Source organism: Mus caroli, unplaced genomic scaffold, assembly GCF_978045245.1.
Source record: "Mus caroli unplaced genomic scaffold, Mus_caroli_1 scaffold_8, whole genome shotgun sequence".
NCBI classification, from domain to species: Eukaryota; Metazoa; Chordata; class Mammalia; order Rodentia; family Muridae; genus Mus; species Mus caroli.
The window spans coordinates 63,983,122-64,007,105 of record NW_028227263.1 but is presented as its reverse complement, the minus strand read 5'-3'; the positions used below and the strand labels follow the sequence as shown (position 1 = coordinate 64,007,105).

The following is a 23,984-nucleotide window of genomic DNA, read 5'->3' as shown; positions in this document are numbered from 1 at the left end:
ACCAGAGTGGACATAACAGGCAGATTCCATTTGCTTCCTCATTACCCAGTCTGAGAAAAGAAACTCCTTATTTATTAGTTGAACAATAAACTTCTTATTCATTCCATTCTCTAAGTTCTTTTCTCTAAATGTTGAGGTAAGAAACTGGCAGACTGTCCCTTTCTTAGAACACATGGTTTTGCTATACATGGTACAGCCGGATCATGATTGACAGTAAGGAAGAACTGGAGCCTTCTGAAGAAGCCTGGTCATGAGGATCAATCCTCAGCTCTACCAGGAAAGCACGGTTAGGGGTCATCCCTCCTGCTGGGCTTTGCTTCTTCTTCTTTTTTTTTTCTTCCCCCTCCCCCATGGGTAAAGTGGTGGTCTTGAAGCAGATTAGCACTGGTAAGTCACTGAGGGTGAGCTTGTGCGACAGTCTGGTTTGGTCAGCCATCACTATGGTTCTGTGGCTTCCTGTGGGTACCTGAGTACTGTATGCTGATCCTCTGTGTCTTACTACAGAGTAGTCTTTCTGAGATGAGAAAGACACTTAGGACTTTTATACTCTTCAGAGGTGATAAAAAATACTTCAATAAAAAATAATTATGAACCTGTAACTTGTAATGTAGTGTAACGGAGTGAATACTTTCTTTCCACACTGTTTTAGTATGCTTCCTGTCTTTTCCCACCTCTGAAGCATACCAGAGGCCCACAGAAGGTACCTGGCTGTCGTGTGGACAGAAGCATGACCACCCCTGCCAGTGAGCCCTTCACTGATGTTTTGTGTTGCTCGGGTGTTTTGCTCCAGGGCTTACTAGATAACCTGGCAGGTTCTGCTGGGCAGGCTTCCCAGCACTTTGCACTTTTTAGGGAATCCTATGCCTGGTTTTGTTTCAGTGTTGGCTGCCATAACTCCCCAAGAAATGTAACAGCTGCCAGCTGACCCTGTTCACAAACTGAGAATACAAGAGCCTATTGTAAACCCAGAAATGGTCCTCTTAAAGGGCTTGACATTCAGCTCTGCAGAGCCGCAGAGCCTCAGGACACCTTCCCCACAAACCCTAGAGCCTTTGTCCATCAGATGGAGGGAGGGAGGGTATCACCAACCTTGTACTCAGCTCGCCTCTGCTACTGTGTGGAGCAGGGACAAAGGAGCTGATGACTCTTAGTAACAAAGTGGTGTCATGATACCACCTGCTAAGAAGACAAGTATTTCCCCAGAAGTAAGACTAACTTTCCAAAAAGGCCAGTGAAAGCTGCCTGCCAAGTCTGTTTTTATCCCTTGTACATGAGTAGAAATGTATCCTTGTCCCCACATTTGAGATTCATACTTCATGATACTTAATGTATATCTGAACAAGTGCTGTCATGAAATTCTCTGGACAAGGCCTCAGTTGGTTTTGCTGTTTCCCTTCCCATGTAACCTTAGAACTAAGTGGCCGGTCCTTTCACCGGTGCCCCCTGTTTTCTCTGTACCAGGTACCTGCTAAAAATGCCAAGATTCAAAGCACTCAGCCTTTGGCCTCGCCGGCCCGGCCGGCCGGGGTTTTCTTCCCTGCAGTTAGCCGTCTGCTGGTGCTTCCGCTGGCCAGCTGCTCAGTGATTAACCCTGACTTCATACCACATTTGATTCCCTGTCCTTCATACCTCTGAAATACGATTTACAAGCAGCCTGCCATCCCTTTCTGCCCAAGCTGTCCTTTCTAATAGAGTAATGACTCAGATTGGGGTAACTGCCATGGGAACCTCACATTGCTTCAAGAAAGAAAGCCTAAGACTGACTTAGCAGCTGCCTCAGACTGCGAGCTCACAGCTAACCTGCTGCCAACCACAAACTGAAGAGCCATTTACACAAACGGCTACCTAGAGATGTACCTGTGATGGAACTGACTTTCTTTTTAACTTTCTTTTAACATCCTTGGTTCAGTTTATACGAGGCAGGGAGGGAGTTGGACTTGGGGTGGGGCATAAAAACTAAGGTGTTGTGGAATTAGCTTTTAAGTGCTTTTTAAAAACTAGCTCGCCCGGGCGTGGTGGCGCACGCCTTTAATCCCAGCACTCGGGAGGCAGAGGCAGGCGGATTTCTGAGTTCGAGGCCAGCCTGGTCTACAAAGTGAGTGCCAGGACAGCCAGGGCTACACAGAGAAACCCTGTCTCGAAAAACCAAAAAAAAAAAAAAAAAAAAGCTAGCTCAATCTAGATGCGCTAGCGGAGGATTCAGATGAAAGTGGGAAGAACCTGGGTAGAGCCTTTGGTGGTTTGTTTGCTTTCCAGCAAACTGTGGAGCCGAAGAGCTGTGTAACACCTAAGGAATTCGTATGTGGGCCTGTGGATTACAATTCCTGCTCTTCATCAAGGTTGTGAGCTGCTAGGACCGTCTTAGAACACCTTGAGAGATGCTATATTGCATTGGGTAGATTGCTGGGTACCTTCTACTTCTAAGCTTGCATTCTCTTGATGAATTGTGCTTTTCTCCATTGCCATGATGCTAGAAGTCTGCTGTGCATTAGGTAACTGTTTTTTTTTTTTCCTTCTTGTGTCCAAGTATAATCACAATGAAGTTGTTTTCACTGGTCTCTAAGGCTTTTTAGAAATTGTTTTCCTAGACTTGGTATATAAAATGCAGAAATACAAACTAACTAACCTTGGTTGGTCATTCAGGGGCCATTCCTTACCATCAGTGACACTGAGGGTAAAACTGCGCAGAGCCTCTGTAGTGTGTGCCCTGTATGAGTGGACAGAAACCTGACTGGCAGTTAGCGTGTAAAACTTAAGGGAGCTTAGGATGCTACGTTGTTGTCTAGCAAGAGCCTACTTTCAGTTTATAAATTTCTCGTATGTAAAATTCAGTATATCCTTTTACTGAAAATTTAATTCTATGCATGTTTTAAATAGTTTTAATAAAAGGATCTAGCTGATTCTGTCCTTCAGGTCCCCTTCCCCAGCCTGACTCCTGACTCAGGACCTTGGTGTGTTGGGGGAACACTGTCACTGAGCCCTAACCTTTTGTTTGTAATTTCAAGAGCTAAGCTGCCCAGGCTGACCTCAGACTCTTCTTATGGCCTAGGCAGGCCTTAACACTGAGAGCTGGGCTCACCAGCTCGTGCCACCAAGCCTGGTGTTAGCCAGAATTCTTGATGATTGATCACTTGAGGAAAAACTTTGCCAATATTCCACGTGTTTTTTTTTTCCAAGTAAACAGTGATAAGACTGTCTTTACACCTTAAAGGGGAAGAGGGATTTTAATGCTGACATTTTATTCTGCCTTGGCTTCTAAAATAAAATGGTTTGAGAATATTCTATTAGCATTGTATTGTAGAATGTTTCATTATGGTCAGATGTACCACGTTCCGTGTTGAGGATAACTGAAGCTTAGGTGCTAACAGTTTTCTGGAGCAGACGACTCTACGTGCCGTTTGCATGTTTCCTGTTTCAGTGGCCATCCCTCTACTATGCTGCCTCGGCGCCTTGTTTGGTTTTTCCAGTTTAATGACCATTTCTGCTTCACTTTAATCAACTAGCATTACCCATAGTGGCCCATCGGTGCCAAGGAGAGCCATTTGGGGAGACAGTGAAGAAGAAAGGTTCCAGATGGAAGTGGAGCTGCGAGTAGCTGCCTAAGCGAGATAGGTGAGGTGGCAAAATGGTGTCAGGTGCCTGAGGCTCGGCACTGGCAGTGGAGGCTACCTGCTGCAGTGGAAGAATGAGCTGGTATTGGGGGGCTTCCTTGCCTTGCATTGCATTTACCTTGTCACAGCGCTTTGTTCTTGTTTGTCTTTTCAAGGTTCTAGTTCATGTTCATGTGTAGGAAGGTATTTGTAGCCTAGGTACCCAAAACTTCTTTACCTGGTCTTTTATGTTCTCTGAAGAGGATGCTGAGCATAGACTTCAGAGCCTTTAGGAGTTACTGCTTCGGAGTCTCCACATGGTACACTTGTCCCTATATGCTACCTGTGGCCCCTTGCCCCTTCATCCCTACCACTCCTCCCCCTCCCTTCCTCTTTTCTGCAGCCACATTAGGCATTCTCCCTTTCAGTGAAGAGAGAGCATGTGAGTTCCAGTGGCTGAAAGGAGTAGCATTGATGACTGCCCTGTTCCTAGAAAACAGTCCTCTTACCAGAAGATACTGAGGGAACAGTAGAGGGCACTAGTTCTGGCCTGGCAGTAAGGAAGGCTTCAAAACTGTCAGGTGCTGTGTAGCGAGGGGCAGCCTGTGTGCATCCTCCCCTCAGATCCCTTCTCTGGAAGATGGATATGCTTTGAGAAGCTGTGGGTTTATAGTCTGGGTTCTGCGTTTAACTTGGGCACAGTGCTGTTTTACAAGCCAGCTATAAAAATTGTTTCCAACGCTTTAAAAAAAATCCTTTAACTAAAACAAAGAGTGAGAAATGATTTTGTTTCTCTGATATAATATTGGTTGTAGAAGCCTGGCTGCTTCCATGGCTCCCTAGAGGTTTTTCCTACTTTCTGAGGATGCTCAGTGCTATTACTGCACTGTCCTCTCTACCTGAGCCAAAAGCCATGGGCCGTTTGTGAGGAGTGAAGCCCCAGGGCGATTTCAGCATGGGCTGCATTATCTTCTGGAGTTCAGAGGAGTAGCGTGTCCAGAGGCTTGGGAGAGGAATCTGGGAAGGTAATTCAGGAGCCAAGAAAGAAGAAAGGCATGGTGGGGTAATGCTGCACTCGGCCGCTAATCTCAAGAGGTCTGGTTTGGTTTGATTCGGTTTTTTGTTTTTGTTTGCCTTTTGATCCTATGGAGAGATAGGAGAAACACCTATAAGAGCTAGCCTCTGGAAGACATTGGACCCCTGCAATGTCCCCTCTGCACACAGGGAACAGGGAAAACCCAGAATCTTGGGCACCTATGAGCTCATCAGCTCATGGGGAACAGCCCTGGGGATTCCCACGTTAGCTGATGAACACACTCCAGATTAGACACTGTGAACACTTCGGTGGTTGTTAAGCTAACGATAGTGCAATAGACAGGCTTGGCAGCCTTGAATATGTGTCTTTGCACTCATCTCCCTAATGAGAGAGAGTGTCTTCAGATACTGCCCCAGCCCTTCTGACTTGTGCCACTTCAGGTTCCCTAGTTTGCAGCAGGTTGCACTGGGAGCAGTTTCCTAATAAATCAGAAACCCTGCCGTTCCAGCAGACACATCCCAGTGCCCAGATGAAGTAAAGGAGCCTCCCTCCACTGGCATTCCCTTCTTAGGAGTTCCCAGATTTGGATCAGTTAGAAATGACTACCCCACGTATCAGGAGGTTGGGAGTCTTTGCCTTGAAAGCCGCATGCATAAGGCTGTTGAGTTATGTCTGTGGAGATTTTTGCATTTAGAGTGACCTTCACAGTGTCCTGCTGAGCTGTGTTCCCTGTGATGTAGGCTGAGGTTTTTATTCGCTCCATCACTGGATCTTAATCATGGTAAGTAGTAATATAGATACAAATACAGCAGTTCCTTGGTGACATGTTAGATGTTAGCAGTAGAGAAGGAAGTGTATTTGCCAGAACATTGTTTTGTTTCCTCTAAAAATAAAAGCAAAAATCATACTATAGAATTCTAGTTTGTTTGTTTGTTTGTTTGTTTGTTTTTGAACAGCTTCTAATGGGTGTCTTAAAGAATTAGACTATAGATAAACCACAGCATGTCAAAGACCAGGACTGGAAAGTGGAGAGAAAACAGCAGACAGGAGGAGGCAGACTGCTCGTTTTGATTGACAGGAATCTGCCTAAGGCCAGGCATCTTCAGGAGAGTCATCAGTTTAATAAGGACTTAGGAGTCAGGGACATGTTGTGTTACTTGGAGGGAAAGGAGGAATAGGCCAATCAGGTGCGTCTTCTGTTCGGCTGCATATGGGAGAGAAATTGCTTGGTCATAGAATAGGCATATGCTTGTGTCAGTAAGACTTTAGCTTTCCTAGACTTCCTGCAGCAGTGTCTGAGAATCTGGGTGCTTCCTACCCTACCAACATTTGCTTCTGCCTTTGTTTCCATTTGATCCATTCGTGTCTTTATGAGGTAGTTTCTATGTCTGTCCCCAGTGACTTGTGAAAAGATATTCCTCTTACTTGACTGATTGTTGACCATTGATTTTTGTTTGTGAAAAAACTGTTCGGTGTGTACTCTTTATTTTTGCTGTGTTTTATATTGAGCTATAGGCATCCTTCTTTCTGCATGGAAGTCCCTGGCTGAGTGGGTAGAGTGCAGACACTTCTTCCTCCTCTCTGAGTAACCTTTGGCTCTCCAGTGATATCTTTTAATAGACTAAGGTTCTCAATTGTGATATAATCTAAGACTTTACAGTTCTTTGTAACTCATGCTTTGGATGCCTATTTATTTAAGAAGTCTTTGCTTACTCTAAAGGCAAGGGTTACTCTTTCTTGTATTTATTTAAATGTTTATATTCTATATTTTGACATGTTTTCACCTCTCAGAACCTCCACATATTCCTAACCCCAACTTTCTTTTTTCCCTCTCTAAAAAATGCAAACAAAATACCAATAAGATAAAGAATGTCAAACAAAGGAACACACACACACAAATTATCGAGTTCGTTTTGTGTTGGTCGACTTCTGAGCACAGGGCCTGCCCTGGATTGTGGTTGATATATGTGCCCAGTGACGCTACACTGGAGAAACGGAGTTCCCCTTTGTGAGTGAGTATTAGTTGCCAATAGCTTCTTTGTTGGGGGTGGGACATCTTATTGCTGGTACTCTGTCCAGCTTAAACCTGAGTAGGTTATGTGTGTGCTGCCATAGTCTCTTGAGTTCATATGTGCATCAGTGTTGTTGTGTTTGAAAATGGTTTCCTTCCAGTCACCCATCACCTGTGGCTCTTACAATCCTTCTGCTTCCTCTTCTGTATAGATCCTGAGCCTTGATGGGAAGGGTTTGATGGAGACACCCCGTTTAGAATGAGCGCTCCACTTGCTCCCTCTGTGCATTACCCAGAATGCACCAGATCTAGTCTGATCTGGTCTCAGAAGCTAAGCAGGCTCTGGCCTGGTTAGTACTTGGATGCGAGGCTACTCCTTCCTAAACTGTTTTCTTTCACTTAGCAGATTTAGATCTGTGTTTTGTTTTGTGAAGCATGAGTAGAAGGGAAAGTTACTGCTGAGTCCAGCAGAGCTGTCCATTTGGCCGAGAGCCTTTGTTGTCCCACACACGTCTGCATGGCCACCTTTCCTGGTGTCGTTATACGGTTCATAATCACTTGATTCCACAGTACCCACTCTTTAAAAACTACTCACAAGTTCTTATAGCTTATGAATAATAAGTTTTCAGTGTAAAATTGGCAACATTTTTTTCCATTTTTGAAAGATCACAAGATGCTAACAGGATAGTTTGGCTTATAATTGTTTTCCTTCTGTTTTATGTATATAATCTTATTTGCATAATGTTGTATATTATTCTACTTTAAATGGTCATCCAAATTCAGTTTACTTAGTGGTTCATAGTGTTCTGACAGGCATAGATATTTACTAGGTCTCTAGACATTTAGTCTGGTCCTGTCTAGTTAAGAAACACTGTTGCCTTGCAAAGAATGCATTGTACTGAAAGGAAACAAACAAAAAGGCCATATCAGTTTTGAGCTTTCTCATTAGTTATTTTCACTAATTTTTAATTGAGTCAACATTAATCCAGCCCTTATCATACCAGTCGTTTCGGCTTTTTTAATACTTTGATTGCTTTCATACCAGCATTAGCCGCAATGTTCTTACAGTACATAATTAAAACCCATGGCAACTGTAAGATCTTTTTAAAATTCAAGTTGATATTAATATGAAAAACTGAACTGAAATGTTTTTTATCATTTAAAACTTTTAAACACATTTATTTACTCTGAGGCAGGCATTTGTATGTCATAGCACATGCAGCCCTTCCTGTATGGAGATTGGAGAACAGCTTGTGGGAAGTCCTCTCCTTCCATCCTGTGGGTCCTGGGGGTCAAACTTGTGCCATCTTGCCTCCCCTCATTGATGTTCTAATAAGAGAGAAAAATGTGATGATTCCTTTTTTTTTAGGCCATAGTAGCAGAACTGTTGTGCAGGCCGCTGTTGCTTACTGGGAAAGCAATGTGTGGTCTGGAAATGGCTTAAAACTGAGTTAGCAGGGCTAGGCTTCATATGCCGCATCAGCTGCAGGCATATGAAGAGCCTGAGAATGCAAAGTTGGGGCTCCGGCTCCAGTAAGCAAGCAGTAACCGGCTGAGCTCCAGCAGACACCAACAGGGACTATGCCACTGTTCCTGGTATATCCCTGCATGGGAGGGTGACCACAGGTGATGACGATGTCTAGCGGTTTCTGAAATCTAGCAGGGATTTTGGAAGTTTTCATAATTCAAAATAACTTTCATTGCAGGCTTAACACATACGATATGCCGGGTAACAGTCCAAAGTCGTCACCTTCTGTAACTTTATCTAACCATTCCTTCCTGACAGCTTGGGATTGGCACATGTTCTGTTTTCCCCAAGTGTAAACAGTGGAACAGGATAGACCATTGGCAGCAGGTGAGCCCATCATGCAGAGGCTTCCATTGAGCGCCTTGCTTTCTAGTGAAAACTGACAAAGTCCATGACTGCTGAATAGACTTTGAGTAAAACAGTGTCCATTAGAAGTGTTCAGTTCTAGTGGTAAAGGGTAGTGCAGGCCCTCTAGTAACGAAGCGATCCGATCCACGGCCTGGAGGAAGCTTAGCCTGCAGGCCAGGGCCTGCTGGTGGGGCTGAGAGGCAGCACAGCCTTCCTCGGTCTCAGGTTCTTCAGCCCCTCACTCTTAGGAGGGACCTTAGTTAACCTAAGGAACAAGCCATTCCCCGTCTGATAGGAACCCAAACCTCCCTCTGGACTCCAGGTACAGAGAGATCCAAGTCTGACAGCCCAGAGACCAGTTTCAATTTATTGGCTCAGAATGATTAATACTAATGTAATTCACTGAAAGCATAGTCTCGGGTTTATTACTCTACGGTCACTCACAGCATGGGAGCAGCCATTCAAGCTCTAGAAGCAACAAATGGCTGGTTCTGTTCTGTTGTGTTTTGTTTTGTTTCCTAATTTACGTTTTTAAAAATGTTACTGTAATAAAAGTAGAAATTTTGCTGAGATCATTTGTTTAAATGTGTGGGAATAAAAGGGATAACACTCCTGATGTTCTGAGCACATCTTTTCCTCTGCATAAACTTATTTCACTATGCACTTAGGGTGGGGACTTTAAAGTGTGTGCATGTATGATGTGAAGCGTAGAAGGATCCTGGAATGTTATCCTCAGACCCGATGCTTACTTCCTGTGAGAGGGACTCTTTCCCTGGTCTGGTGGTCATTAACTAGGCGAGACTGGATGGCCAGTGAGCCCACAGATCTGCTTCCCCGGCTCTGGGTCACACACTTCCACATCCAGCACTTTTACATGCTTTCAGGGCGAGTACATCCTGAGATGTCTCCCCAGCTCCCAAAAAATATGCTTCTTGGTGAACTTAGAAAAAAAGCAAAATATTACACATTACAAAAATATGAAACTGTAAAAAGGCAGTCAAGAGCCTTATCAAGGGTTTAACATTTACAGTATTTAAGTGGTGAATAATCTAGTGAACGCCCACACATTCATCTGTGTTTCACTGATTTGGAGGTTTTCCTGTAATTGTATCCTCTCCTCTTACAATATTGAGTGGTCACCTAAGGAGCCCTTGTGTCTGTCCCTTCCCTTCTTGGGAACCTACTCCAACAGGAGTCACTCTGTTGAGGCTGCTGTGTGTTTTTCACTTACCATGCTTTGAAAGGTGCCTGCAGCCTGATCACAGCCTCTGTTGGTATCTGTAAACAGAAGCCTTGTAGATACCTGTATACTGGATTGTTACCTTTGAATAGTAGCATCGTATTGTTTGTGACTTGTGTGTTTTCTTACGCTGTTTCATGTTGCTTTAGCTTGGTGGACTTGAGGGAAGTTAGTTTGGGTTCTGAGGTAGAGTCTCACTGTGTAGCCTAAGCTCGCCTATCTATAGTTCATGATCCTCTTTCTGTCTCTAGCTCTGCAGTATTGCTATTATAGGTGGCTGCCGCTATGCTCACCTGCAGGGATTCCCCCACTCCATGTTGATCCCATTGTTTGAATTTATCATAATGTACTTCTTCTGGTCTTCTGTTCATAGTTATTGTAAGTGGCTTTAAGTTGTTGGGTTTTTTTTTTTTTTGGGGGGGGGGCAGGGGTTGTTGTTGTTGTTTTCACCAGCATGAGGGCTACAGTTTAAGACCTGGCATATGTTAAACAAACGCTCTGCCCAAACTAGATCCCTGTTCCTTTTGCTTAAGTATTTAGACCCAGGGTATCTTAGTCACTATTCTGTTGCTGTGAAGAGACACCATGACCAAGGCAGCTCTTATAAAAGAAAGCATTTGGGGCTTGCTTACAGTTTCAGATGCTAAGTTCATCTCATCCTGGTGAGAAACGGAGAGCAGCTGGCAGCTGTGGTTCTGAGACTACATCCTCATCCACAGAGAGGAGGGAGTGAAGGAGAAACAGAGAAAGAGACAGAGCTAGATAGACAGGCAGGCAGGCAGGCAGGCAGGCAGGCAGGCAGACTGAGCCAGAGCCTTGTTTGGGCTTTTGAAACCTCAAAGCCCAACCCCCAGTGACACACTTCCTACAACTAGGCCATACTTCCTAATCCTTCCCAAAAAGCGCCACTCCCTGGTGACCAAGCATTCAAATAATATGAGTCATTCTTATTCAAAAAGCTCAAAGTCTCTTCTGAGACTCATAGCAACCAAAATAAAAAGGCAGATCACATCCTTCTAACACTGGTATAGAATATACATTAGCATTCCAAGTCTGATGTCAAAGCTTCCTTGCTATCTCCAACTCCCTTTTGCTTTGTTGGCTGCTGCATGCTTCTCTCTCTTGAGCTGGTTCCACACCCAGTTAGCAGCTGTCCTTAGCATGTACCCCCTGACTCTGGCATTCTCAACATATTCAAGTTTCTAAGGCAAGCTGTGCTTCTCTTTCATAGCTTCATGCAGTGGCGGCTCTTGGCCTTCATGCAGAAACACCCTGAATTCAGGCCTATCCACTCACTGACTTTCCTTGTTTTCTTAGCAGTGGAGGAAGATTCTGCAAGCCCTTTCTGTGTCCCTGACTTTAAAGCCAGAACCATGTGGCCAATGCTACCAAGTTCTGCTGCGTGATGGGGCTGGAACTTGACCCCTTCTTTCAGTTATATTTATGTCAGCTTTCTGTTATTGATGGTCTCCTTAGATGCTTAAGTTTTTCTTTAATTCTTTTCCTTAAGTTGGAAGCTTAGCTGGGTGGGGTCCTGCCCTGAGATCACCACTCCCTTTATTCCACTTAGCAGCAGACTTTATTGAACTTTTTAATTCCGTGAGCACTGGGCTTAGCTCCATTACACTTCGTGGCACTCCTTTATTCCTCAAACTGTACGTTTTGTATTCTTTTTTTTTTTTTTTGTCCAGCTTGTTTCATTTTATTATAGATCTACATAAGAGTGATTACTAATAACTGTATGACAGAGTCAGTACTGGACTCTCTTGAAATCTCCTCTGCCAGTGTCATTAACCCAAAACTCCTCAATGTAGCCTCAAGCAGATTTTTAGAACAAGGGCATAAAGCAACCAGTATTCTTTGCTAAAATATCACAAGAATGATCTCTAAGCCACTTACTAATATTCCTTCCCCATGAAATTTCTTCTGCTGAGTCTCCATAGTTCAAATGACCCCATTATAGTCTACCATGCTTGTGTTAGGATAACCCATTAAGCACAATAAAGTGACTAATGGCTTTTCTAGTCCAAAGTGCCAAAGTCTTCTATATTCCTCCAACAGGCATCATGGTTAGGCCTGTCACAGCAATACCCTGCTCTCTGATACCAGCTTCTGTCCTAGTCACCGTGCTATTGCTATGAAGAGACACCATGACCAAGGCAACTCTGAAAAGAAAGCATTTGATTGGAGGCTGGCTTACAGTTTCAGAAACTATGTCCACCTTATCATGGCAGAGAGCAGGTAGCGGGCAGGCGTGGGGGGATGGGGGGGAGAAACTCCATCCTGAGCCATAAGCAGAGGAGGAGGGTCAGGCTGCCACCTTCCAGCCCTCTTGCTTTCAGCCTTTTGAAGTGTCACAGCACAGCAAGCATCTTTGAACATGTGGGTGTTTTACCAGGGCATTGAGTTTTAACCCTATCAACCCAAACCTGGCTTTAATAGCTAATCTAACACCACCTTTCCTCTGAGAAATGAAATTCAAAGATAAAATAATCTGCCTCACTACATAATTCAACACACTATAATACTTTAGCTATCAGGCCCACAAAAGGGAAGTTGTCTGTAATAAAGTACAGTGCCCTTTGGAATGTAAAGATTCTCTGTGACCGTATCAGACTAACTCAATCACTTACACACGTGGTGTCTATAACACGGTTACAGATGCAGTTTTGTAGAAAGTGTGGAATTGGTCGCTGCCCTGAGTGGTTATTGGTAAAATGGTGGATATTTTGTTTTCGCAACAGATTCATTCTTCCTCTGATTTATGTTGTAATTCCAGTCTTAAAATTCTAATGTGTATTTAACTGCAAAAAGGAAAGAAGGCAGCAACCTTTGCTATTAAAATGGAATTGGATTTAAGCCCAGATCACCACTGGCTACTTATCCAGCATAGAAGCCACAAGCCATGCATAAGAAGGGGATGACTTCTTTGTTCTAGACACTTGCCATTCCCACTAAATGCTCAGTTGGAACAAGCTTTAGTCCCATCTTTAGTTCACAGAGCACCCTTTTTGATGCACATCGCCAGCAAATCCTGGTTCTTCTGCACCACTCATATAGGTAAAATGATGTCTTGTCTTAATTTGTATCTCTGTTATTGTTTAATGAGATTAAGATGTTGGGATTTTTGTTTGTCGTTTTTTATGATCAAAGCTCTTCCTCTTTTAGAATCTTTCTGTACATATGCTTCTATTCCTCATTTATACTCCTGCTGCTTGATGGAGCTCCTTGGCTGACGCTAATATTCGGTGCTCACAGTGATTCTCTAAAAAGAGCCATTTTCTCACAGTGTTTTCTATCTTTTGTTACAAAGTGGTTTTACAGTATAGTGAGGCTTATGAGTCAATGTCATAGAATCTTTGGGATTTAAGTGTTCCATCTTGTTGGGGGTTTTTGGTTTTTTTGCTTTTGTTTTTTTTTTTGTTTCATCAGCTACTAGTCTTACTGCTGCTTGCTGAATGGGCCCTCCTGTCTGCCACCTTGGACTTATGATCCACATGCTGTACTTGTTGGTCTCTGTCTGGCTCTTATTCGTTCCCACTGATCTTGCATCTATCAAACCATCGCAGCTATACTTCTGTGTCCTTGCCCCCCGGAGCTGTGCCACTTTCTCATGAAAAGGGTCATGGCTGACCCTTCCTAGTCCTCTTTAATCTGAACCTCGTGAACAGAAACAGCTCACAGTTGGAGGTGCCCTTCTCTGGTTCCACCTATTCATTCAGCTTTTCCCTGGCTTTCTGTTTCTTTGATTATTTTGGTGAGGTTCATTTTGAACCTGAGATGGAGTTGCCATTTTATCCAGAAGGAACTCATTTCCTCTTTCCTGTCAGAAATATTTGGGTTTTCAAGACAGAGGAGTCGAAGTATGCTTTCCTGTCTCAAACAGCCCTATGTCTCTTCTCCTTCCTTCTTTTCTCTCCTCCCTTCCCCTCCTCTCTATTTCCCTCCCTTCTTCTTCCCTTCTAGCCTTAAGTTTTGTCTTTAGACAAATGAACAGCATTATTTTAATCTACTCTTAAGCATTTTATGCTTCTTGTGTGCTGACCTTTGTACGTGTCTGCATTTATTTAAATTGTTCCATTTGAAACTCATCCTGAAGACTATTACCTGCAATGTATAACCTGTACAATGTAAGCGAGGTCAGTGGGACAAGGTACAGAGCCCATAGAAGGATGGGGTTGTGAATACAAATATGTTATTCTTTGTAGCTCATTCTTTAGTGTATACATGTGATTGATTTATACAGTTCATTTCATACACCAAATATAAGTTCAAAATCTAATGAACATGTCTATTAGCACAACAGCTGCTGCTGTGACCTTTCTAATTATCACTGCTTCATTTATTGCACAAGGTTAGAGCTGTAATTAGTTTCAAATCCCCTGATTCCACATCAAACATAACAAGCACACATGTGGACTAGAGAAAAGAACTGAGAGCATTTGCAAGATCCCAGAGAAGGGGAACGCAGGGTGAAATGTCTCTTCAGTCCTGTTTTCGGCATCGCACTGGGTCCGTCCGTCAGTGAGGGCCTTGTGTTCTCCCTTGAAACGGTTCTACAATGGCACCGTTTCAGCTCTCCGGCACGCCTCCCACGCGCTCTGCATGGCTGTCTCCTTAGCCCTCTGTTTCAGTTTCTCAAGGAAGCCTGGAACCTTTTGAATTCTCTTTTCTGTAAGCAGAATGAGCTTGCCCTGCTATAACACTGGTCACAGTGTACTGTAATTCCTTGTTTCTCTGCATTTGTTCTGTCGTTCTTAAGCTCTGTGGGGACAGGAAGTACTCACGTTCATTCAGCCCTTAGAGAATCATTATGCAGTGCCTGTTGTGGAGCCCTGTCCTTCAAACTCATATCATTGGAAGGCTAGAGAAAATTTTAATGTTTACTAGTCAGTTCTTTAAACACAACTTTCCAAACTTTAAAACTTAGACACCAAATATGAAAACTTCAAAAACAAAATTATAGAAAAATATTTAGAGGGGGGAAAAAGGTAGATCCAAATGTTCATTACACAATGAATAATATAAATAAATAGTAATAAGAAATCACACACCTCAAGAAGAGCTTGGATTGGTGATGCCCCCCCTTGCCTGCCCACAGCAGAATCTGAATTTCAGCCTTGTTTTTTCCTTTCTTCTTAACAGCCTCTAACAAACCACCACAGGGACAGCCCCACCGAATCCCAATCCAGCTAGTCTGCCCATCCACAGCCTGCACACGGGAGACTAGAGTCCATGCCGTGAAGTTACCAAGGAACAGCTCCACTTGGGTTCCTAATCCTAAGCTGTAGTCTACCGTGCTCAAAGCCTTCACATTAGAGAGTAGAGTCCCTGCTGTGAGGGTCAGCCCTGTGCTCACCTATCTGCAGGACCTTGAGCCAGGTGCTCTCCCACATCACACTGCTCTGAGCCTTGGGGACTGTTAGGACTAGAGCTTCTCTCTGTTATGACTCGGTCTAGAATCCCCTCCCTCACCTTACACACCCAGCTGTCTAATTGTTCACAGCTATTTCTGATCTAGCAGAAAGCACTGCTCCAGCTGTCTCACTGGCAGATGTACTTCCTTGTTTGCTGGGCTGCTTTGTCCTGGTGGAGCACTGAGACAACAGGAAGGCTTCTTTCTTCTCGTCCTGCCTTTGACGTGTACTAGGCAGCTCTCCGGTGCTGACCGCTCCACGTGCTTCTTGTTTCAGTCCTCATCTCTCAGGCCTGTTTGTATCAGCCAAACCTCTTGACTGCGTTGTGGACATAAATTGAGACGTTAGGTGATATGGTTTTAACTCTCTTACCTCAATAGGTAATTTGCTCCCCGTTCTTAAATACAACATTAAAAATGTATAATTCTTTAAGGTGTTAGTTTTTTTCATTATTCTCTTCTGAGGAAAGGGCTTCCAGTTCTTTTTTTTTTTTTTTTTTTGGTTTTTCGAGACAGGGTTTCTCTGTGTAGCCCTGGCTGTCCTGGCACTCACTTTGTAGACCAGGTTGGCCTCGAACTCAGAAATCCGCCTGCCTCTGCCTCCCGAGTGCTGGGATTAAAGGCGTGCGCCACCACGCCCGGCTGGCTTCCAGTTCTTAATGTAACCTGCTTAAAACCTATTTTTAGCTTATTTGTTCCTATGAGAAGAGGAAAAAAATGACATTATGATGTCATTGATGCAAGACTTTTCTCTGGGGCCAACCCTAACATCAAGAAGCTGACAGTCTGTTGATTTCATGGACCTGCTTAGTCTATCTAACAGGCCAGCCAATCTTGTGAACACCTTAGCTAGCCTATACCCATCAACCTTGGCACTACTGGCAAAGCAGACTTGGAAAAGCATGTTTATGTGTCTGGCCTTCCTTCCCTATCTCCCCACCTCCATGATGAGGGTTGTAAAGTGTGGGTTCACTAGCACTCTTTGGAGTTGAGTCAAACTGCTGAGTCTGAGAGACAAGGAAGCAGAACTGGAGCGTAACCTGGGGGCCGATGAATTAGGTTCCTTGGGTACCTAATGGCATTGGGCATAGGGCAGAATGTCGCTTTTTAAAGGACTTCCCACATCCTGAGGGATGTACTTAAGCAATAGAGAAGTCCCCATGTTCCTTCCAAAGTGGCTCTCCGCTCGAAAAGAGCTGAGGCTGTGTGCAAATGAGCTTTTCCAGAGTTTAACGGAACCCATCAGTTCTGCCCAGCCAGCTTGGGAAGGGCAGGCTGGGAGTCTTTCACTATGATAATGTTAAACACTAGGGAACATCTGCTAGCTAGAATGTTAGCATATTTTCCAACAAATTGTAAACCCAGTAAAGCTTTTCTTTTAGACCGGGAGGAGTACTTTACAAACCGAAGTTTTCCTTAAGAGAGTAATGTTGCTTTATGCTCAAACAACTGACCGGCTTGTCCCCAGACAGCAGTGTTAGTATTTAGCAGTAGCTTTACCATCTTCCTGAAGCCTTCAGGACAACCTCATGCCAGATTGATTCCACCTATGTAACAAAAAGCCAACCTACTTCTCAATCTCTGTAAAAGTTGTAACCGATTATATATACATATATATATATATATATATATATATCGGTTATTATTGTTTATGTCTGAGCAACTTTTTAGTAGGGAAATTAGGGACAGCCTGAAATGAATGGCCTGCTAACATTGTAAAATATTAATATTTAATTCAAAATAATCAAATGAATGGTAGTGAGCCTAGCCAGGACCTTTGTACCCAGTTGAAGAACTCAGCATTTATTTGGTTCTGGTGACTGTCATCCTGTCTATGAGGTACAGCTAGTGTGTAAAGTCATTTACCTTCTGTTAGTTACAAAACAAACAAACAAACAAGCTAGAGTTCTTTTTGTTCCATAAACCGCTTTTATCTCCAGATTCCTTAATCTGACTTTTCTGCCTTCGATTTGTTTGTTTGTTTGTTTTTGTAATTCTAAAACTTGGAAATAATATGGAAGCTTAAGAGGCCACCACCTCCTGTAGCCCAGCAGGAACCCCAGTGGAGTTATAGAGATACCAACTCACCCATAAAACTTTGAATCCCAAATTTATCCTATCTACAAGAAATGCAGGCACAGGGGATGGAACAGAGACTGAGGGAATGGCCAACCAATAACCAGCCCATCTTAAGACCCATGCCATGGGTAAGCACCAATCCCTGACACTATTAGTGATGCTGTGTTAGGCTTGCAGACAGAAGAGTCTAGCATGGCTGTCCTCTGAGAGGCTTTGCCCAGCAGCTGACTCAGACAGATGCAGGTACCCACAGCCCAACAGTAAATGGAACTTGAGGACTCTTATGGAAGAATAGGAGGAAGGATTGCAGGCCCTGAAGGGGATAGGAACTCCACAGGAAGACCAACATTCTCAGCTAACCTGGACCCTTAGGGCTCTCAGAGACTGAACCACCAACCAAAAAGCATGCATGAGCTGGACCTAGCCCACCCCCACCCCCGCCCCCACTCCCCATTTGTAGCAGATGTGCAGCTTGGTCTTCATGTGGATCCTGAACAACTGGAACAGGGGCTATCCCAAAAGCTGTTGCCAGACCGTGGGATATGTGTTCCCTTAGCTGGGCTGACTTGTCTGCCATTAGTGGGAGAGGGTACACCTAGCCCCAAAGAAACTTGACGTGCCAGAGTTGGGAAATACCAAGGTGGGGGCACTCTCTCAGAGAAGAAGGGAAAAGGGAATGGAGGGAAGAAATGTGGGAGAGGAGCAGTGAGCAGGATTTAAAGTGAATTTTTAAAAACCCTTGAAAATAAATACATGGACTAAAACTGACGGCTACCATCATTAGGGGTTTTTCACTCGGAGTCAGTCTCTTTCTAACTCAGAGACTCTGAAATGACTCTTTTGGAGTACACCCTCCCCTACAAGTCTTAGGTGAAGGGAATAGTGAGGTCTAGCTTTCTGTTTTGAGAAAAGGTCTGTATAGCATAAGCTGACTTCAATTCATAAACATCCTACTTCAGCCTCCTGAGTGTGGGGATCTCATACCTGACTGATTATTATAATATTTACTGAAATGATTGAAGTGAAAAAAATCATGATTTAAGTAAAGAAAAAACACAAGATTATTAAATGTTGTAATAGCATAAAGGTGTCCCTAAGAGGAGAAAATGGGAGGGAGAAGGAAACAGGAACAGTATTGGAGGGGGTAAAAACAGGAACAGTATTGGAGGGCGGGGGGTAATGTGGATGCTGCCTTTGTTTTTCTCTCAAAATTGAATTTGATGGCATCATTTTTAAGGCAAAAAATTTGTTTCAGACTATATTTGATATGAGAACCAAAGTGCACACTTAATGTTGCCCTGTATCTTATCACAGAATTCACAGAGATTTCAGTCTACTGTGATTTGTCCAAATAATCTTAATGGTCCTTTTTCTGTGTCTTTAAATTATATTTTAAAATAAATAAAATTGGTAACCTGTAATTCAGGTGGAGCAGAAACTTGAGGGTTCTTTGGAAAGTTGGTTGGATGGTGTTTTTCTGAGGCAAGCACATGAAGGGACGTTTTATTAAAGTGGACACAGGTGTGAACGGCTAAGGCAAACTCAAGAAGGAACATTGTGCTGAAGCAGACACAGGAAAGAGGATGTTCTGCTAAAGCAAGCATGTGAAAGGACGTAATAAAGGTTCTTGGCTAACAACACACATGTATTGGCCCACCTTACACTGTGTAGTTGAGTTGCATTTGTCAGGATCCATAGAGAGAAACGCACCAAAAACTTGTGGTGGTGTGCTGCAGTTTCTTGCCACTTCCTTGGACTCAGGCTGATTGGATGCATGTGCTGAGGCAAGGCTTGTGGAGGACATGTGATGTTTAGAGGGTATAAATAGGAATCAGCGGGGTGATGGAGAGGGAGCTTAGCTTGCTGGTACAGCTAGCTAGCTGTGCAGCGCTTGTGGGTCTCACTTCTTCGCTGATCTTTGCTTCCCTGAGAGAGGCAACAGCAGAGAACTTTTCATGGTGTCCCTCCAGGTCCCTCCTGCTGCTGACTCCAGCAGAGGCTGAGGCCTGGCCGTCTCTGCTAGGTCATGTCACCCTGGTGCTAACAGAACTGGACTGCTGGTGTATCCATGAAGTGTTTGCCAGTGGATCGAGCTCCCGCTACCTGCTAACCTATGAACTGAGCTGCCAATTTCCAGACAACACAGACGGGAGTTGCTCCAAAGAACCTTTCTAAATAGGTTCTTCCCCCATACCCATTGTTTTCCACTACTTCTGGTGGGTGGGCTAAAGGGAGGTTAAAGCATTTAAGAACCACCATTTAAAAAGAGGATTTGGCCGGGCGGTGGTGGCTCACGCCTTTAATCCCAGCACTTGGGACAGAAGCAGGCCGATTTCTGAGTTCGAGGACAGCCTGGTCTACAAAGTGAGCTCCAGGACAGCCAAGGCTACACAGAGAAACCCTGTCTCAAGGAAAAAAAAAAAAGGATTTGAAAAAATTAAAATACACACAGGCAGGTAACAAGGGTTTTTACTCTTTGGATCATGTCCTTTGCTATGAATTCTATAGCCCTGACTTTTCCCTATTTGGGGGAATTCCCATCATGCCAGCAGATCTGGGCAGATCTAAATAGCCGGAATAGGTCTGGGCACTGGAACAGCAAAATGTAAACCAGCAGTCAGAGAACTAGCATTCAGAGTCACTGACCATCTGCAACTCATATCCCTCCTAGTGTAGAGGACAGGGCAGCATTTGTCTGTGTGCTGTGTTCAGGAAGGAAGTGCCACTGTCAGAGGTCAGAAGCAGGATGAAGGAAGTGTGAGAGGGTTCACTTACTATGCAGTTTTCCTGAAGCCTGGCCTCAGGAACAGAGATGAGGCTATTTCTAGTAGCCCTGCCCAGACATGTTACACCTTGATACTAGGGAGACAAACAGGAAGAAGCTGCTGCTAGACACACTTCTGGGTTCTGGGCCAATGGGGACAGTAGTGAGGAATTTTAAGGAATTATGATTTCAGTCTAAAGGGTTTGTTGGAGTGTGTAGGCATGTCCAGATGGGGCCACCCGTTTGATCATGGAATGAACTCTGACACTTGGAGCTGGCTTCACGAGATGGTGCATCTGACTGCTCTGATTGAGGCATCTACAGCAGGCTTCCACGGGTGTAGTTGGACAAGGAGATTCCTGTGAACTGCCTTCCCAGTGCGTGGCCTAGCCCTTGCCTCAGGCCTCCAGTTCCAGACTGAGTGTTGCAATGGGTAGAGTGGTCTTCCTTTTCCCACCCTGGGGGCTTTTACAGCAGCTTATGTGGTGAACACAGCAGGCTCCCTTCCCTTGGTTGTTTCTGCGCCCTTTTCTCCTCCAGCACCTCTCCTTCCTCCTCGCCTTTTCAGTCTTTTATTTCAACACAATAACTCCCACGTGGTCCTCGCGCATGGTCCTCGCGCATGTGTTCTAACGTCCTGTCCACTCTGATGCTGAATGTGAGGTCAGAATGTCCTTCCATCTCTCTAGGAAATCCTCTCCACTGCGTCTCACTGACCCAGAGACCACATGTACCCTTCAGTCTCAAGTATCCATCATCCAGGAGCCCAGAGAGGGAACTGGGGTTCTCTTTAAAACTGGAGTAGAATTCAGAATAGCTGGGGGGGAGGGGTGGTGGTGGTGGTGTTAATACTCAGTAGCCATTGTCACACTGCAGATTTCTAAATGTCCCTTATCTGTATGTAAATATGTTTAGCAAGATGATTATATTTAGCAGAGGTTCATATTCATTAAGTTAGTATATATTTTTTAAGGGTGATTACAAACTATAACTTGAAAAAATATCTAGAAGTGGGGCCTGGAGAGTGGCTCAGTCTGGAAAGTGTCTGCTGTGCAAGCATGAAGACCTGAGTTCTGATCCCCAGCACCCACATAAGAGCCCCAGTGGAGCCCCACTACTGGGGCAAGGGAGTCAGGCACATCCCTGGACTCATTGGCCAGCCAGTCTAGCCAGCTGGGGACCTTCAGGTTCAACAAGAGACCCTGCCTCAAAAAATAAGGCAGAAAGCTATTGAAGAAGATGCCTGACGTCTGCCTCTGGCCTCCACACACGTGTGCACACTCATCATACACACTCACCCCCCAAACACATATACACAAACACGGAGCCTAGAAGTGATCATTTCTATTGTCAAAATAGATATGCTTTCACTAAATTCAGTGCAACTGAATTTGCCCATCTGCAAAACAAAACCTAGCAAATTTCTGAGGGTTGGTTTGTTGTTTGGTTTTTTGAAACAGGATCTCACTGTATAGCACTGGCTGGCCTGGAATTCACAGAGAACTGCCTGCCTCTGTTCTACAGTGCTGGGACGAAAGTTGTGTCCTACCACACCCACACAGAATTTCTGTATTTTTGGCAAGAGTAATATTATCTAGGTTAAACACACACACACTCATACACACACACAATGCATGCCTCCCTCATTCAGGTTGGCAGTGTGCTGGGTATGTACTAGGTCTGTGCTGTTATTTTCCTAACCTGAGTTCAGAATTGATTGATCCCCTGGGTCTTTTTCTCTCTGCAGGAATTGGAGGCCTCCAGGACTTTGTGCTAAAATCTGCAACTTTGTGCAGCCTGCCATCCTGCCCACCGTTTATTCCCCTCAACTTTGAAGCCACCCCGATTGTGAGAGTTGCCGTTGAACCAAAGCACCCAAGTAAGATGGCACTGTTCCTAGAACATGTGATGCTGGCATGGGTTGCTGTGTCCTGCTTTGAGACAGGGTCTCTCTACCTACTCCTGGCTGGCCTGGAACTTCCTATATAGTCCAGGCTGGCCTCCAGCTCAGAGATCTGCCTACCTTTGTGTCCTGAGCGCTGAGATTGAAAGCGTGGACCACCATACCCAGCTTGCTTCACGTGTTAATGTATTTATTTGTCCGCCTGGGACCTAGCTGTTCCTGGTACCTCATAATGGTCAGTGAGGATTCTACAGACCTTCCCTTAAGGGATCCTAAAGCAGGTGTTGAAAGGCAGTTTTCTCCTGAAGGATTTAATGGTCTCATTGAAGTGCTAGGTATGTACTAGCTCTGTGCTGTTACTTTCCGTACCTGTATATCCTTCCTCTCCTGAGACCTGAAAAGAATTTTTTTCTCCTTTGAGTTCTTAGGCATAGACTTAGCTGCTCATGATCCCTGGGTCCCTAGAACAATATTGGGAGACTACCAAGAAGTGACTCTGCTGATCTTTGGTTTAGCTTGGATAATGTAGCACAAAGTAGTACCCCAAACAGCCTTTTAGAAATTTTCTATCAAAATATTAGGGCGTAAATTACCAAATATTTACTAATTTCTATTTTTTTATATTTATTTTTTTATTTGTGTGTGTGCATATATATGAGGTGCCTGCAGAGGCCAAAAGGCAGCATCATCTCCTGGAGTTAGGGTTATGGGTGGCTGTTTGCTGTCTCATGTGCTCCCTGACATAAAGGAACCTACCCAGTACCTGGCTTCTTTCTTGTTCATAGCATGCTCCAAATGATGTTAATTTTCTTTACTTCGTTCAAAAATATGGTAGTCAAACAGAGAGTTATTTGGTTATCTACCTGGAGGCCAAAGTGTGCTTCCTCATATGCCATTGATTAAAATTTTTTTTGAGCTTCTAAAAATCTAAATTGAAATACTTGAAAGAGGGACACAATTCTCATAATTTTTAAAGACATATTGCTGTTTTTCCATATTAGTGTGTCCTTGCTGGAGACACCATGTGCATGGATTAAATTACTCAAGTGTCCATTTCTATGTTTCAGTTTCTAAATGTTTTACTATGTCCTGTTTTTAATTTTATATTCAGAGTGTCTGAGAAACTGTCCTTCATGCTGCCCCCATGTCCTTGAGCCCTCGAAGCACATATAGTGTGTGTGCTTAGCTCTCCTGTCTTATACTTATCCTCCATGGGCCCCATGTCTAACAACTACAAAAAAGTTCCACTGTCTCATAGCAAGACTCCCAATAATACTGCCCCCTAAGCCACGGGTGGACCTGTCGTTTTCCCTGCGCACAGCTCTTAGCTTTGAGAGCTTTTATCTTTCTCATGAAGACTCAGCAGCCTGATGAACTGGATTCATCCAGAACCTTGCCATTTCCACCATCATAGAGAACCACACCCATTTGCCCTCAATGGGTTACTTTTCTTCTGGGATTTCCCAAGCTGGGGTCCAAAGGTCCCATAGGTCAGCCTCTGCTCCTGACACTCAGAGCTGTTCAGAACTTACCACACAGCCACAAATGCCCCCAAACCATGACTGCTTTCATCATTCCCACTAATCCTGTGTGCACGTATCCCAGCAATACACCACAGATCCTCTTGGCAGGCACTCGAGTGCAGTTTTTAATCTCATCTTCATGTGTGTTTGACTGAGGCATAACAGATGTAATTAGTTATAATTTATAGGTATAATTTGTTTGATTCCCAACACTACAAAAGTTATAAAACCAAGCAAAGGAAACTGGTACAGTAGCACCGGGTCGTCGGTTAAGATTATACTCTGTGTTCATTTCCTAGCACCCATGTCCAGTGGCTCGCAGCCATCGCTGATTCACTGGGGACACAGAGGCACTTCTCACTCAAGTCCACAACACACGCATGTGTAGATAATTTTAAAATAAAATAGAAGAAGCCAACTTGTCTGAGGTCATACAGTTACTACATGCAGGTTTCAAACCTCTACCTCAGAGACAATCCTAAATCTTTCCTTTGAGGAAAAATAAGAAATCCTCCTTAGTGGAAACAGGGCCTCCAGGTACATTCG

At 44.1% G+C, this 23,984-nt stretch overlaps 1 protein-coding gene across 1 annotated transcript in view; it reads left to right on the top strand.

The window, feature by feature from the left end:
* The window catches only part of Efl1 (elongation factor like GTPase 1), a 132,947-nt gene that overhangs the window by 80,550 nt on the left and 28,413 nt on the right, over positions 1 to 23,984 (top strand). The window contains exon 16 of the mRNA XM_021166823.3: positions 21,760 to 21,891. Coding sequence (XP_021022482.1) covers positions 21,760 to 21,891 — 132 coding nt within the window. The remainder of the gene's footprint in view (positions 1 to 21,759; positions 21,892 to 23,984) is intronic.